The sequence below is a fragment of the Trifolium pratense genome, linkage group LG3 (genome assembly GCF_020283565.1).
Source record: "Trifolium pratense cultivar HEN17-A07 linkage group LG3, ARS_RC_1.1, whole genome shotgun sequence".
In the NCBI taxonomy this organism is placed as follows: Eukaryota; Viridiplantae; Streptophyta; class Magnoliopsida; order Fabales; family Fabaceae; genus Trifolium; species Trifolium pratense.
The window spans coordinates 3,247,918-3,263,108 of record NC_060061.1 but is presented as its reverse complement, the minus strand read 5'-3'; the positions used below and the strand labels follow the sequence as shown (position 1 = coordinate 3,263,108).

The 15,191-nt window shown below is 35.1% G+C and overlaps 1 protein-coding gene, 2 long non-coding RNA genes and 1 other non-coding gene across 4 annotated transcripts; all 4 read left to right on the top strand.

The window, feature by feature from the left end:
- Positions 1-854: 854 nt before the first annotated feature.
- LOC123918423 lies at positions 855-2,918 on the top strand. The gene is made up of 3 exons (XR_006812778.1): positions 855-1,008; positions 2,101-2,252; positions 2,621-2,918. It is a non-coding gene; the product is annotated as an uncharacterized LOC123918423 (long non-coding RNA).
- Positions 2,919-5,170: 2,252 nt separating this feature from the next.
- Positions 5,171-6,290, top strand: LOC123918421. The gene is made up of 2 exons (XM_045970473.1): positions 5,171-5,480; positions 5,783-6,290. Exons 1-2 carry the CDS (start codon positions 5,413-5,415, stop codon positions 6,057-6,059), a joined length of 345 nt encoding a protein of 114 aa, XP_045826429.1. The 5' UTR covers positions 5,171-5,412; the 3' UTR covers positions 6,060-6,290.
- Positions 6,291-8,511: 2,221 nt separating this feature from the next.
- On the top strand, positions 8,512-9,762 carry LOC123918422. The gene is made up of 2 exons (XR_006812777.1): positions 8,512-8,552; positions 8,650-9,762. It is a non-coding gene; the product is annotated as an uncharacterized LOC123918422 (long non-coding RNA).
- Positions 9,763-14,283: 4,521 nt separating this feature from the next.
- Positions 14,284-14,479, top strand: LOC123919266. Its single transcript, XR_006813174.1, has one exon. It is a non-coding gene; the product is annotated as a U2 spliceosomal RNA (small nuclear RNA).
- Positions 14,480-15,191: the final 712 nt, after the last annotated feature.

Here is a 15,191-nt window from a genome sequence, read left to right as displayed (position 1 = left end):
CGAACAATTTCAATGTTCCATTTCTTGTATTAGATCATGCATCACAATACCTTGTTCTTTTTCAAAACTTGATAAATTTCCTCATGCATCAAAATTCTTCCTTCTGATATAGAACAACATTCCAATGTCAGCAGAGAAACCACAACTGTCCAGGGTTTGTGCTTGCTACAACATTCCCCAAATGCCCTCTATATGCTTCCTTTGAGAGCTAATGCAACCCCTTTGGCATAATTTAATATCTTCTCCACCCCCACACGCCCCAAAAAAAATGTTTCCTTCAATTTAGAATCATTATCAGAGTTTACTACCACCGGATTTTAACTCGCAATTTTGGAATTTTTGGGAGGACAAATTATAAACTTGGTAACCCGCTAAAATACGTGTTGCCCGAGTTAACTCATGAGTTACTCGATTGGCTTGTCGCCTAACATGCTAATTGTCAAACTTGGCTAATATTTTTACTTATTTGAGCCAATCTAATATTAAGCCCACAAGAGAATTTATTGAGGTTTACTTTTCTGACCCTGGGCGCGCCTTACGAAATTATCAATATATTTTTGTCCGCTACTTAACTTAAGTAGCGGAGGATTATACATAGGAGGGTGTTTTTTTTTTTTCTCAAAAATCTCATTTTTATAACGTCGGTTACTTAAGTAGCGGGTGTTATAAAAATGAGATTTTGGAGAAAAAAACACCCTACCAAAATTTTTATAACGTCAGTTATATTAACGTCAGTTACTTAAGTAGCGAGCGAACGTTATAAAAATCCTAACAGAGTGTTTTTCTTCAAAATTTCTCATTTTATAACTTCCGCTAAAGTAGCGGAGGGGTAAAATGGGAAACGCGGCGCGCTGATAACCGGTGGTGTGCAAAAGTAATTCTCGAATTTATTCCGTCCCAAATTTCACTTACTCACAGACTCCTTCTGTTCTGTTCTACTTCCTCCTCCTTCCGTCGTTGTCGGTGGTGACGTTCCTCTTCTGCTCTTGATCTCGTTGTTCTGCTCGTGTAAGTTCTTTAATCCTCTGTTCCTCTGTCCGTTCTATTTAAATTTATGTTGTTAGCAAATTTGTTATCAAATTGACATGTTCCACTGTTCAATAATTGTAATTATGTTCTTTATGTTAACATATTCAAACCCTTAGCCATTCTGCAACATACCAACACATAGTTGTTCACATAAAATTATATAGAAATTAAAAATATTATCAGAAGGATTAGTTTTAATCATAAATAAATCACTAATTTAATTAACTGGATAATTTGGAAGTATAAAAAAGAATCAGTATTAGATATAAATGTGAGGCAGGTTACTTTACCCTCTAATAAGAGGAATAGTTAAGGTAGGAGGCAGGTAAGTGCGGCGCCACTTACACCGGTAGGTCGATAGCATACACTAGTACTGGTAGATAAGTTCTATTGGGTTTAGTCACGCCCTAGAAACTTGGCAGACACATCAGATGAGAAGCATTATTATGTAGTATGACTTATAATCATGTATATATAAATAAGTATCGTTATTATAGTATGTTCAGAATTAGACATTCATTTAGTACAGCTGATTAAGATTCTGATAGGTTTAACACTGTTTATGGTTTGGTTTGAAGAACTCACTGTTTACCTTCGCTTTGTACAAATATATTTGTTCGCTACGTCTGTCCAACCACAGGGATTACGATTGTAATCCAATAACTACCTCCTTGAGATAGAAACTGGCGGATCTTGCCAAATAGTGAAGGAACAAAAATATAATAGAACATAAACTGTAACGAGCCAACCCACATGACTGACTTTCTTTTCTTAATCATGACTTGTTTGACATGTTTGGGGTCTGATTTTCATTTGTCAGTCGTGTAGATTTCATTATATTGTATTGTTTTTATGTGTAGTCCTTCATTTTACTAATTTATGAATGTTATGTGTAGTTTCTAGTGTTACAAACTTATGAAGAATATGTATTTTTGCTGAATATCTTTATATATATACCAACAGTTTAAGTGTTTAACCACAGACTGCTGCAAGTTTCTGTCAGTGTAAGAAATAAGGTGATGCCTGTGTCAAATGAAATCTTAATTGAATCTGTTTGTGTTTGTTTTGTAGGTAAAATAAAATAGATGGGTGGTGCATTTTGGGGGACGCGGGTGATGGAGGTAGTGAAGAAGCATGATTCTGGAGGACTTGTTTGGAAGAGAATCAAGCTCACCACCACCCGTAAAGCCAATGCCAAGAAGCGTCTTCTCCGTGTGTGGCAGGTATTAGAATAACACCTCTCCCCAACACAATTATCACCTTGCTAATTTAGTTTCTTCTGATTATTTGTTATATTGGCTCAGCATTTCTTTTTATTAATTAAATAGGTTCATCATACCTAGAGAAAATGTTTAGGTATTTGATGAGCCATTACATCTATTTCAACAGTCACATCTACATTGTCAGGAACATAACAGACATTTCATATTGTTTCCAAATGATTCCCAGGCCCAGCTGCACACCTTTTCTTTTCTTTTTTCATTTCATCTATAGTCACTTATTTTTGTTGATGCATTCTTTGTTTCCAAAGATAGAACAGTAATTGTGACTGTCAATGGCTAATGTTATGGTATGTTTTTCTTTTTTGAAGAACGAAGCCGTCCTCAAGGCATGTTCTGAACCATCTTCTTCAGTAAGTTCTTCTGCCAGTGCAAACAATGTTTGCAAAGAGTGATTTAAGTTGAAGGGTGTCCACCTGAACGTTGTTCCATCAGTAATTTTGGTTCCCAATTCTATATTAGTTTTTGCTCAGACAGTTGAAAATTTTGTAGCAAGATGTTCAATTAGCCACTGGTTTCCACTTTCTAACAAAAACTACTTTGTAAGTTGTAACCTTTTTAGGGTGTATAAGCTGCAAATCCATTACAGCTTTTCAGAGCTTGAACCTACATGATGTGTCCTTTTTTTGAATCAAACATACATGATGTGTCCTGTCTCAAATGATGTATAGAACCATTTTTAGGCCCCGTTTGGATTAGTTTATTTTTTAGCTTATGCAAACAGCTTATGCAATATAAATTAGGTTTTATGTTATTTTATGAGTTCACACTAGTGAAAATTTTATTTTTATAAGTTGTTTTATCATAAACTACCTTGAAAATCTTATAATAATACATAAAAATTGCATAAGTCGTTTGCATAAGCTCAAAAATAAGTTAATCCAAACGGGGCCTTAATGTTTAATACTTCACTTCAAACTCTATAGTAAGTCAGAGTTGAATCTCAAAGTTTTGCATAAAAGAAAAGCAGAACAAACCAAACTTTGCGCCTTTAAATGAGTTGTCAAAACTATTAGAAGCAAAGAATATGCGCGGAGCTTCAGTTGTTTGGAGAACAAGAACCTTGACAACAACCAATGAGTTGTCAACTTTTTATTAAACCAAACACAAGCTGAACAAAATCTATTATTTAGAAAGTTATGAAATTATTTTGTGAAAGTTGTGAACCAGAGAGTGCTATAGTTGAAGGGAGAGTAGCTCATTTGTGTACAAAAACTCTGAAAAATCAATAAACATATTGGCGAATTCAAATTGTTATGTTTCCCTAATATTTGAATGTTAGGATTTGTGGGATCCTAATTCCTAACAATCGATCCGACATACTTCGCTCCTTTGCCATGAAAAAAAAAGGTGGCTGCATAGAAGCTCTTCACGGACGAGCTGAATGAAATGAGCAGCCTCCATGATGACTCGATGTTCTCCATGAAGTGCAGACAAGCTTAACAATCAGGGATCAGGGCATGAACTAAGAAAATGACACAGTTGCCTGAACAAAATCCAAAAGAATTTGAAATCCCTGAAAGCAAATGATCACCTGTTATCTGTTTGTCCAAAACAATCGATACAGAAAGTTAAACACAAGGTAAAAGAAAAGTTAACTGGATTGACAAGATCAATAATAAATCACTGGTTTTACAATTCTATGCACAAAACTAATAAAGATTCATTTATAAGAATTATTTTAAAAGTCAAAACCTTGTCATAAAAATGAGAATATGACTTTACAGAACGTAATGATTTTGTCAAGTAGCTAGGCTAGAATTTCACCCTTAAGGTGAATAAGTAGGGAATCCCGGGTTCGAACCCTATCCACTGCATATCGCAATGTCTCTACCAGCTGAGTTATACTCACAAACAAGGACAATGATGCACACAATTTATTGAAGTCAAACTTTAACAAACAAAATCAAGAAATTGCAGCCATGGAAAAGCAGAAAAAATCAATATATGCCAATACTAATTCAATCATTGGTATGAGATTCATTTATAACAACAACTATTCAAAAGTCAAAACCTTGACATAAAAAATAAGAATGTTAGGCTTTACAGGATGTAGTGATTTTACCTGAAGAGAAAGAGTGTTTGAAGTACCTGTGATTTCCAACCTGAAGAAAAAAAAAAGAAAAAAAGAGAGAGAATTTAAAAATGGGAACTAAAATTTTATTTATTTTTTAAAATATGGAGGCCAAAAGAACCTAGTAGTGAAACTCATACAAATTTGAACCCACACTTTAGCTTGTCAAATGTCCCGGCCACCATTTTATCTTCTAAATTGTACTTATGTGATAATAACTACTATGATTAATAAATTAAGGGTGTATTTGATCCGCTAAAAAATAAGGAATTAAACTACACAACTTTTGTTGTATCCTATTTGATTTAGAAACTGATCATGAGACTAGATAAATTATGTAGTAAGAAATTGGACAAAAACAATATTTTTTTTGTCCTTCACTAAACCACAACTCGGTAGTGTATTTTGAGCATATAGGGGGTGAATTGAGTGATTATGATGATTGATGAGATTATAATCTGAAGCCCAATCCAATTTTTTAAAGAGGCCCATCTGGAAAAATCCAGCCAGCTGCTATTGCTTTATCAATACGTATTGTATTGTATGTATCAGACAGAAATCTGAAAACGCAGTGTTCGGAAAACACAGGCGGAGTAGGGAGCAAGGCCGGCGGTTGCTACAAACAAAGAGTTAGAAAGGTTTTCCTTTTTCTTGTTTCTTCTACTGCCGTGATTTCATTACTGTTTGTAATTGTTGTTATTATGTTAGTTTTTTTTTTTTTTTTTAAGAAACTAAATTAGTTCACTCAAATGAGATAATGAAGCCTGAGACCTTAAGGAGGAGCACACTCTCAGGTTTCAAGCCAACCAACCCGAGTGGTTTATTGTTATTATGTTAGTGTTGTTTGTAATTGTTGTTAAGTGAGCAGTTACCAATGCAGTGAGGTCATTCTATACGAATGAATACCTTGATTATGGCTTTGTTTAGCAATGCCAAAAATTTAGCTTATAGGTTATGATGCACGGGTACTCCATTTGAGGGAGAGTACCAGTACCGGGTTTTTCCATCATCCAATCCACAACAAATCGAATGAAACCTGGTGAAAAAGAAGTGAACACATACATAATAGAGTGCCATCCCGCTTCTGCCAGTAACGGGTACATACTCGTACCTTAATTTATGTTCATACACATACATTAATTTTTTTTAAATGTCGTACCCCGTGTCGGATACCGGTACCGTACCTAGGCAACGTAAAGGACTCGTTTGATTTATGATTTGATTTTTAGAACATTGTTTGGGCTCACAATTTAAAACCTACGGACTCCATTGATAAATTCCTTCATAAACTTGGGATTCACTTTCAGAAACTCAGGTTCAATATTTTTAATATTAATTTGACTTGTGTATTTTTAATTTCTATCTAATTTTATGTGAACTATGTGTTGGTGTGTTGCAGAATGGCTAGGGGTTTGATATGGGCAACAGCAGAGGATTTGCAAAGGAACAGGGGTCGAGTTTTGTCATTATATCGTGAGATACTGCGAAGCCTGAATTCTCCTTCGTTGCCACTGACCTTCGCTGCAAGAATTGCAAAGAAAACGAAGGTGCGTTCAATGTTTTGGGTGGGTTCTGATGAACGTTCTTTGCATAACATTGCTGACCTAATTGATGCTGCTGAATACTCTCTATCCTTTCTCAAAAAAGGTCAATTTCCTCCTCGTCACATCACATGAACCACACCTTCCATTTCACTCATCACAATTTGGTATGAACTTCATGCTTGCAATCATGATACTATTTGGTTGTTTATATGGAAGAAATAGGCATAAGATATGATGATTTGTATTTTTACTATTTTGTATTGGCCAATGTTCAAAATTGACAAAGGAAAAGGAATACCCAATTTGGTATTGAAATTGTAGTATTGTTATTGTATCAATCTAATCCCCACATCATCAATATTAGGTTTGTCTGTGTTGGTAATTATATAGACTACAATGACATTGAATTGGTAATTTTAGGGATGAATTTGAAATTAAATTTAAATGTTAATGTCAAAGATGCACAGGGTTCAGATAGAAAGATGAACTAGATTATCATTATGAGGCTTAAGATCATTTTGTAATATTGATAATGTGGAAGACTAGGTTGATACAATGATACAATTTCAGACACCAACCTAGTCTTCCACATTATCAACATTGAATTGGTAATCTAATCCCCACATCATCAATATTAGGTTTGTCTGTGTTGGTAATTATATAGACTACAATGACATTGTTAAGGGGCTTCTTGTGTGTGGAACTCTATTGTTAAAGCGGTTGAGGTCCTCAAACCAGGTTTTAAATTTAGGATCGGTAAAGGTGATTTGTCTCTTTGGTATGATAATTGGCTTGATTATGGTTGTCTTTGTAATGGTGTTCCATACGTCCATATCAGTGAGTCTCACCTTTTTTTGAAGGATATCTATGATCAGGGTAATTGGTTGTTTAACTCTTTAACTACACAAATCCCCAACAATCTCAAGTTGCATATTCAGAGCATCTTTATTGACAACGACTCACCAGATATTCTCATATTTGGACCTTATTCTGCCAAGTCTAGTTATCATTGGCTCTTTCAACATTATGTTCCACCCCCTTCCCTAACTCATCATCATGGGTGGAACTGGTTATGCAAGATGAAGATACCAGAGAATATTAAACACTTTTGCTAGCTTATATTGCATGAGAGTCTTCCCACTAATGCCTTCTGCCTTAGACGTCATTTGACTTCCGACTCCACTTGTAAAATGTGTCATGCACCTGAGGAGAGTTTGATTCATTTGTTTAGAGATTATCCTTTTTCTGTGGCAATTTGGGATGTTGTTCCCTTCTCCACAGGAAATTTTATGACCATAACACAATTCCATGATTGATTTGTTGAACATGGTACATCTTCTAATGGGATTATGTTTATTGTCACTTGTTTTGGGTTATCTGGCAATCTCTTAATAAAATTCATTCTTATATAGCTATTTTCTTAAAGAAACCGATGCGCGCAATCACTTGGACTCCCCCTATTGAAGGCACTATTAAGGTTAATGTGGATGGAAGCTCTTTCAATAATCCTGGAAGATCGGGCTTTGGCGGCGTCTTGCGTGATAGTAATGGCAATTGGTTGCTTGGATTCTCTAGTTTTATTGGAATCTCTACTTCCTTATGTGCTGAACTACATGCAATTTTAAATGGTCTCAAGATTGCTCAAGCTGAAGGATTCAGAAATATTATCATTGAATCAGATTCCACTCTAGCAGTTAATTTTGCTTGTCATAGAACTTCTCAACTTCATCCTTACGCACCTCTTATCCAACAAATTCGTCATCTCCACCGGGCGGATTGGAATGCCTCCTTTCATCGTACTCTTAGAGAGGGTAACGAATGTGCCGATTGGCTTGCGAAGACTGGAGCTTCATCTAATGATACTTTGAAGATTTGGAATAGCTGTCCTCCTCAGCTCAGTCTTGTGTTGTTGGCTGATATTGTGGGTGTTGCTCGTAGAAGAAAAGATAAATACTACATAAAATTCACACACGAATAAGAGATAACCCGAGACACCACCACTTACAAAATTATCATTTAATAGCAACTAAACTTGGTCCAGCATTTGAGTCACACCTTACAAAGTAAGAGTTTAAATTGTGAAGCCAATGTAAAGATCTCATTGGCAACCTATAAATACCTTTGTAAATATGTAATATTTAAGTACTCTTTACACTTTGAGATTGAGGTGTTTTTTAGATTCTAATGAATCATGAGTATCCAATTCACCTATTGAAATATACAAAACTATATAGTACCGACACTTCAGATTGAAGGTGCGTCCAATATTAAAATGAATTGATACCTAAGACACGTACATATGTAGTTACATTCAATCATTTTATTTTCTTAAATTATTATTATCGGTATATATGTGATAGTATTTTGTCTAAGTCTGCATAAATTGAATCACCTTTTAGTGAGAATGAGAAACAAAATCATCTTTAAACTTTAATCATGTGTAAGACAATTGGCATCCTGTGTTATATTTTGAGACCATAGTACTTGTGGATTTCCTAAATTAGCAGCTTATCAAAATCTTAAGTAACTTTATGATATGAATCAAGTTCTGATTTTTTGTCTATCATACCGTATAGGCGATCCACACAGTTGATTGTTACAGCTAATGAAATCAAAAGTTTATAAGTAAGTGTCATTGTATTTATTTTATTCAATATAGATGTGAAATATAAGTATGTGATTATGAAGTCTCACATTTTTTTCATTCAAACAAATTGATCAGAACAGTTTATTTTAGTGGAAGGAAGGGGGTAAGGTGAAAAGAAAATCAACCAACAGAGGTTAATCTGATTAGTATGAATGTGACTCATGTTGCACAGAAAAGTGAGTTCAAATCCTCCAGTTAATGATATCAAGACCTTGAACAAGCTGAACTCTTCAAGGTTGACCAAATGGTGAGGATGACGGTAGTTCCTTGATTGATGTTTCCGGTAAGATGAGCGAGCACCACTAAACTTTCCATAGCCTCCTTGATTTCAGAGAAACTTCTCCTCCAAAGCAATTAACCAATGAGGTAAAGTCTTCTTAGAAAGCTAATGAGGGATTCCCAGTAAGAGAGATCTTCTAACCAACAAAGCTCATTGAGACTGGGAAATAATGAGGGTGAACCTTCTTTCAACACTCATAAGGCTAATACAATACAACCATTTAACCATAAACATTTGAGCTTGCACAGGAAACTAGAAGAGTAAACTTCACACAACTTTGTGCAATGACTAAGAATTACTTCTTCAGTATTGGGCATTGACCGTCGTAGTCTGCGAGAAAGTAAATACATAGATTGAATGAGTTATCAAGTGAGTTTTAAGAGACAAAACAATATACCTTGTTTGTTAAAACTTCATAAAGTATAGAATCACAAAAAGCATTGATCATGGCGTTGAAAAGTATAGAATCTGGCTTCATTCCATTCTCCTCAACTTTAGAAAGAAGTGAAGGAATAGACTTGAAATGCTTTAGACGTGTTAGGGCAGCCACAAGTGTTGTATGTTATAAGAGTAGGCCTATGCCCTTCTTCGGTCAAATTATAGAAGATGGTCACAGCTTCTTGCGGTTTTCCTTTTCCAATCAAACTATTCATCAGTTTTATTCTTGAAATAACTGTTTGACAACTATTGCTCCCCCTACAGATTAGACAGTGGGATGGATTGCCCGTTTCTTCTGGAGTAGAACTTGATTTTGACTGATTGGTCTTGTATTCCCTCAAGTCCTGTTTCAGAATCGCCAAAAGTTGAAAATTATAGGAAATGTTACAATACATTATGATGATTGTCTTTAACACGACAATCATTAGGATCCGATGCATAAATTGAAGTTCAGATGATTTTTCAGGCCATCACTTAGACTAACTGAATTTTTCATCCCTAAGATGTGGATAATTATGCAGTCATTAGAAATTCCAAATAGCTTGCAACCATGTTGATGATAACATCTTGTTATATACATTTGACTGTACTCTCAAATTATTCTAGAACCTTAGAGCATTTAGAATGAGATTATCCTAAAGTTCCTGAAAGAACGTGATGTCGGTCATTATCATAGATGAATGGTATGTGTACTAAAAGCCCCACATTGGATGAAATGTGGCTTGAAAAAGTGTGTATAAGTGTGACACATCTCTCACATTGCAAGTCAATTTTGTGAGGTTTAGTTAGCCCTAACTCAAATCTCAAATTTTAAGATGGTATCAGAGTCAATCTAAAATTCATTGAACCTATCTAAACCATCATCAAAGAATTCAAGAATGAACAACACTGAGACACGATTAGAGCTTGTATAAGCAAATAATATACCAATACAAATGTGTCTAAATGCTCATGCTCCACATAAAGCGCGTCATCTTCTTTGGCGGTTATGTAGGGGATGTATTCCAACGAGGCGTCGGTTATTAGAACGCCATGTTGATTGTGATGTTCATTGTCCATTATGTGAAGATGAGGTAGAAGATGATGTACACGCTTTTTTCACCTGCGCTTCTGCTCAATCTAGTTGGCAAGCAGCTGGACTATCAGCTGTCTTGGGTTCCGCAGCTTGTCAGCAAGGTAGTGCGGCAGATAGAATGTTTGCCTTGTGTCGGAATGAGGATTACGCTATTATAGGTAGAGTGGCTATGTTGTTATGGAGTATATGGCATAACCGGAATGACAAAATTTGGAACGATAATGGTAGAAGCCCAATCCAAGTTGGCCGGACTGCGTTTGAGCAGTGGAACGAGTGGATTGCCGTCCATAAATTGCGAGGTAACGATGATCATGATGTCCCGCTTGCCAGCACCATTCGGTGGGAAAAGCCTCGCATAGGATGGTTAAAGTGCAATGTAGATGCAGCATTTTTTGTCGGTAAAGGTAGGACCGCAATGGGTGCTTGTTTTCGTAATAATTCTGGTGCGTTTATGGCTGGAATTACGCAGTGGCAACAAATGACTTTATCAACAGAGGAGGGTGAAGCATGGGCACTATTGCAAGCTATGAATGAAGCTAAGAATAGAGGTTTTGAAAGCGTCCAGTTTGAAAGTGACTCTCAAGTGTTGGTTGATGCTATTCGTACCAAACGGCGAGGCAATTCAGAGTTTCTTTCAATCGTTAATGAAATTATTCTTGTTATGTTATCATGTGTGAACTTTGAAGTTAAGTTTATTAGGAGACAAGTGAATTCGGTTGCTCACACTTTAGCTAGGGCGGCCAATTCCTGGACTAGTTTCCATAGATTTGAGATTATTCCTTCATGTATTGAGCTTTTGATAATTAATGAAATGCAGTAAGTTTGTTTGGTTCAAAAAAAAAAAAATGCTCAATATCATAGAGATAATTACATTTTACATCTAAATGCCTAAATACAAAACATATGATTTTCTGATATTGTCGCGCATAAAAAAGTTAAAAAGATCATAGTACCATGACTGATAAATCTTTAGCGTTTTCATAACTCATGAGTGCTACCTTCTGGCTGCTATCCATGACAATGAATAGATTTGATCAGATTTTCAGAAATCTCTTTTGACTACTTCTGTAAGCCTCAGCAAACTACCTTTTGTACCCTGGCCAGAATCAAATTCTGGCTGCAAGACTCGCTATATTCTCATCCTGGATTATTCTATCACAACTACAAAATATAATAAACCAGAAAATGTTATGATAACTTTCAAATTTAAAAATACAATGATTAACGAAAGGAGCACACATAATTAATCCACAAATGACTAAATTAATCTAAGATATAAGATGAACATTAGTTGCTATAAGTGGCATCTATCTATGCTCCAAAAGATAAAGAATTTGTTTGGAATGACTTATTTTTCAAACGCTATTTCAAAGTAGCTTATGAGCTTATAGCTTATAGCTTATAGCTTATCATATTTTCTTCCAATTTTACCTCTATCATCTTACTTGAAAAAGTTAAATATTAATTAATCATATCTTTTTTATGTCATTTCATACTTATAAGTTAGCTCAACCGCTAATTTTACCAAACACTGCAAATTCAATCAGCTAGCTTATTCGGAATTAGCTAAAAGCTCGCTTATAAGCTATCCGCTATTTTTTACCAAACAGAGCCTAAATATCTAAAGATAATTTTCAAGAGTATAAACTGGTTCATCAATCATGTGGTTAGTGCATCTGGAAGTGACTTGTGTTATCCAAGAATTTTCCAACCAACCATCAAGACTCATCATGAACATCCAGTGAACTGACTTTTCCATTTTTATTTAAGACCTTAGCATCAAAGTTAGAGATGAGGATCTTGGCTCAAGTACAAAGTTAATACAATTGTCAATCACAAACACAGTTCTATAGTGGATTTCAACGTGTGTGTGTGTGTTCTGGTTCTTGATGATGATGAAAGGTCTCATGACTGTTAAAGCTAGAGTTCTCATAGCGGCCAGTGATCCCTTCACCGTCAGGAGTAGGAGGTATACGATGTTGGTGTAAAGGAGGTCCCTCATATTATTCATTCACACAATGTGACTTATATATGCTTGGAGTAACATACAAGGAGTATTGGGCCTAGCAAGTACACATCACAGGGGCCCAATTATACAACACTATCTAACATACCCTCCCTTAAAGTTGAATGTCACACAAGACTTCAACTAAACAAACAAAACATAGAACATAAAAGACTGCTAACTAAGCTATCCTGCAACATATGCAGCAGATGCTAGAAGAGGCAAACACAATCTCAACTATAAGCCATCCAGAAGAAGATCAAAGCAGCTCGAGCATGAATCAATTGAGTAAGCTGGAATCACATATCCCTAGCCCCTCCCTTAATTTGCAGAAAGTATCAACCTTGAGAGCTTTTGTCATGATATCTGCTATTTGTTCACTGGTTCTGCAATGCTTGAGCTCTATCACACCATCATTATTCAAATCTCTGAGAAAATGATATCTCACATCAATATGTTTTGACCTTCCGTGCATAACTGGATTTTTTGATAGCTTGATTGAGGAGCTATTATCACAATAGATTGTAGTACAAGTAACCTGCTCTTGCCTTAGCTGCTTCGATACATTTCTTAACCATATGCCTTAACAAGCACTGGATGCAGCTGCTATGAACTCTGCTTCAGTGGTTGATAAGGTGACCATTGGTTGTTTCTTTAAGGACCAAGATATGGCACCAGTACCTATGCTAAAGACATAGCCAGATGTACTCTTCCTGTCATCATAATCTCCAGCATAGTCAGAGTCAGTCCAACCTACTAGAGTTACATTCTCTTCATTAGTGCTTTTATACAAAATTCCATAGCTCATTGTTCCTTTTAGGTATCTCATAATTCTCTTCACTGCAATGACATGCATTTCAGTTGGCTTATCCATGACATTTTATCAAAATATAGGACTACTCCTTAAAACAATGTTTCTTTATTCAGAAATTTATCAATCACAATGAAAACATTCTTTGAAATAAGTCAACATTCATCCTTAAAATTGATATTTATAAGTTAATGGACAAAAGAGCATTGTTGGAGGAACAAAAAGATTGAAAACATTTACTGCCTAGAATGAGTTTGGCCAAATTAATGTGTGATCAATATGTTGCAAAAATAGGGAATGAGAGTAGTTATTTGCAGTAGACAGTAGTGATGTTCTGAGATAGTCAAATGGAAGGGATGAGAATTTGTTATTGATGCAGTTATGATAAAAATGAAGGGAAACAAATAAATGCGCGAGACACATATCAATGACATTTTATCAAAATATAAGACTACTCCTTGAAACTATATTTCTTTATTCAGAAATTTATCAATCACAATGAAAACATTCTTTAAAATAAGTTAATGGACAACAGAGCATTGTTGGAGGAACAAAAAGATGTAAAACATTTACTGCCTAGAATGAATTTGGCCAAATTAATGTGATCAATCTGTTGCAAAAATGGGGAATGAAAGTAGTTATTTGCAGTAGACAGTAAAGTGTTGATGGGTAACTAAACAAGTCAAAATGTGTTTAAGGGGATGTAATACACATCAAAGGGTTCTCATCATGCATCAAGGTTTCAACTATTGTATATACAAAAACATATAAGGGTGAACTGAAGACTTGTCCTTTGCAAAAATACAATCTCAACATGTAAATCCCTTGGTTTGCAGTGATCTTAACTTGCCAATGAAAAATACAGAAAAATGAAAATATTTAGTATCAATTGGAAGGAAATGAGAGTGTAGAGATCTTCAACTTGTATTCTGAAATCAGTTATAAAACTTGACGTTTTTTAAAGTTTGTTTGGCAAAGGAAAGTAATGAAAGTGAAATGTAGTCTGCAAGTTGCTGCATAATAGTCCCACATCGAATGTTCAAGGAAGCAACAGAGCAAATGTCAGATATAAAACCCACAACTAGGATGTGTTGCAACTCATACCTTTCTCGGCCTTTTGGCTAAGATCAAGTGTAGTATCTGTTCTTATCAGTTTAATATCTGATATGTGGTCCATTGGATCACACGATATTAAATTACTTTTTTGAGGGGGAGGAGCCATCACAATAGCTTGCTATTGGGCTTTTCATGTGTTGCCAATGCGTTGCACTATTGCATTGGCTAGGCGCACCCCACCAATTTTAGTTTTAATTTTTTGCATAGTTCTTTTATTGCTATTACTGTTGGGCTTTGCATATTCAGCCCATTATTTAGTTTCCTGTATCTCTTAACCATTTCTCCCTTTAATTTCAATTGAATATAATCATAATTTACCTGAACTTGTATTAATAATAGCTTAATTGCATGTGTTTGGGAACTGAAACTTGAAAGGAAACAAGAGCTAAGGAATGAAATCTTGTTTTATTGGTCCGTCTATTTTTTATATTTTGAGAAATTGGTCATCTTTTTAAAATATGTTAGTTTTCCTAACAATATTTTTTAACTCATAACGGAAGTGTTAATTGAGAGACTGAAATAGTTAAACGAGAGAATAGTTTAGAGACATCTTAATTGATTTTAAAATTTTAAAGACTAAATTGATGAGATAGTATTAGTTTAGGAACGAAATTGACTGTTTATTCAAGATAAAAACTCGCAAGTTTTTGTTTGTCACTTTGCGAGACACAGAACAAGGCAATTGGAACTTGTAACTGACACATATCAGAATTGTGAGAAAAAGAGAAATCACTCGGTGACTCTCCTCTCCTACCGTTTCTAGAGCTGGTGCAAACTTGGAGTAATGATGTTAATGATAGAGATATAGTAATTATACTTGCATATTTTCTTACTTCATAATGGTAAGCACAATATTTATAAGAAATTTTCTTTTTGACGAGATGATAAGTTG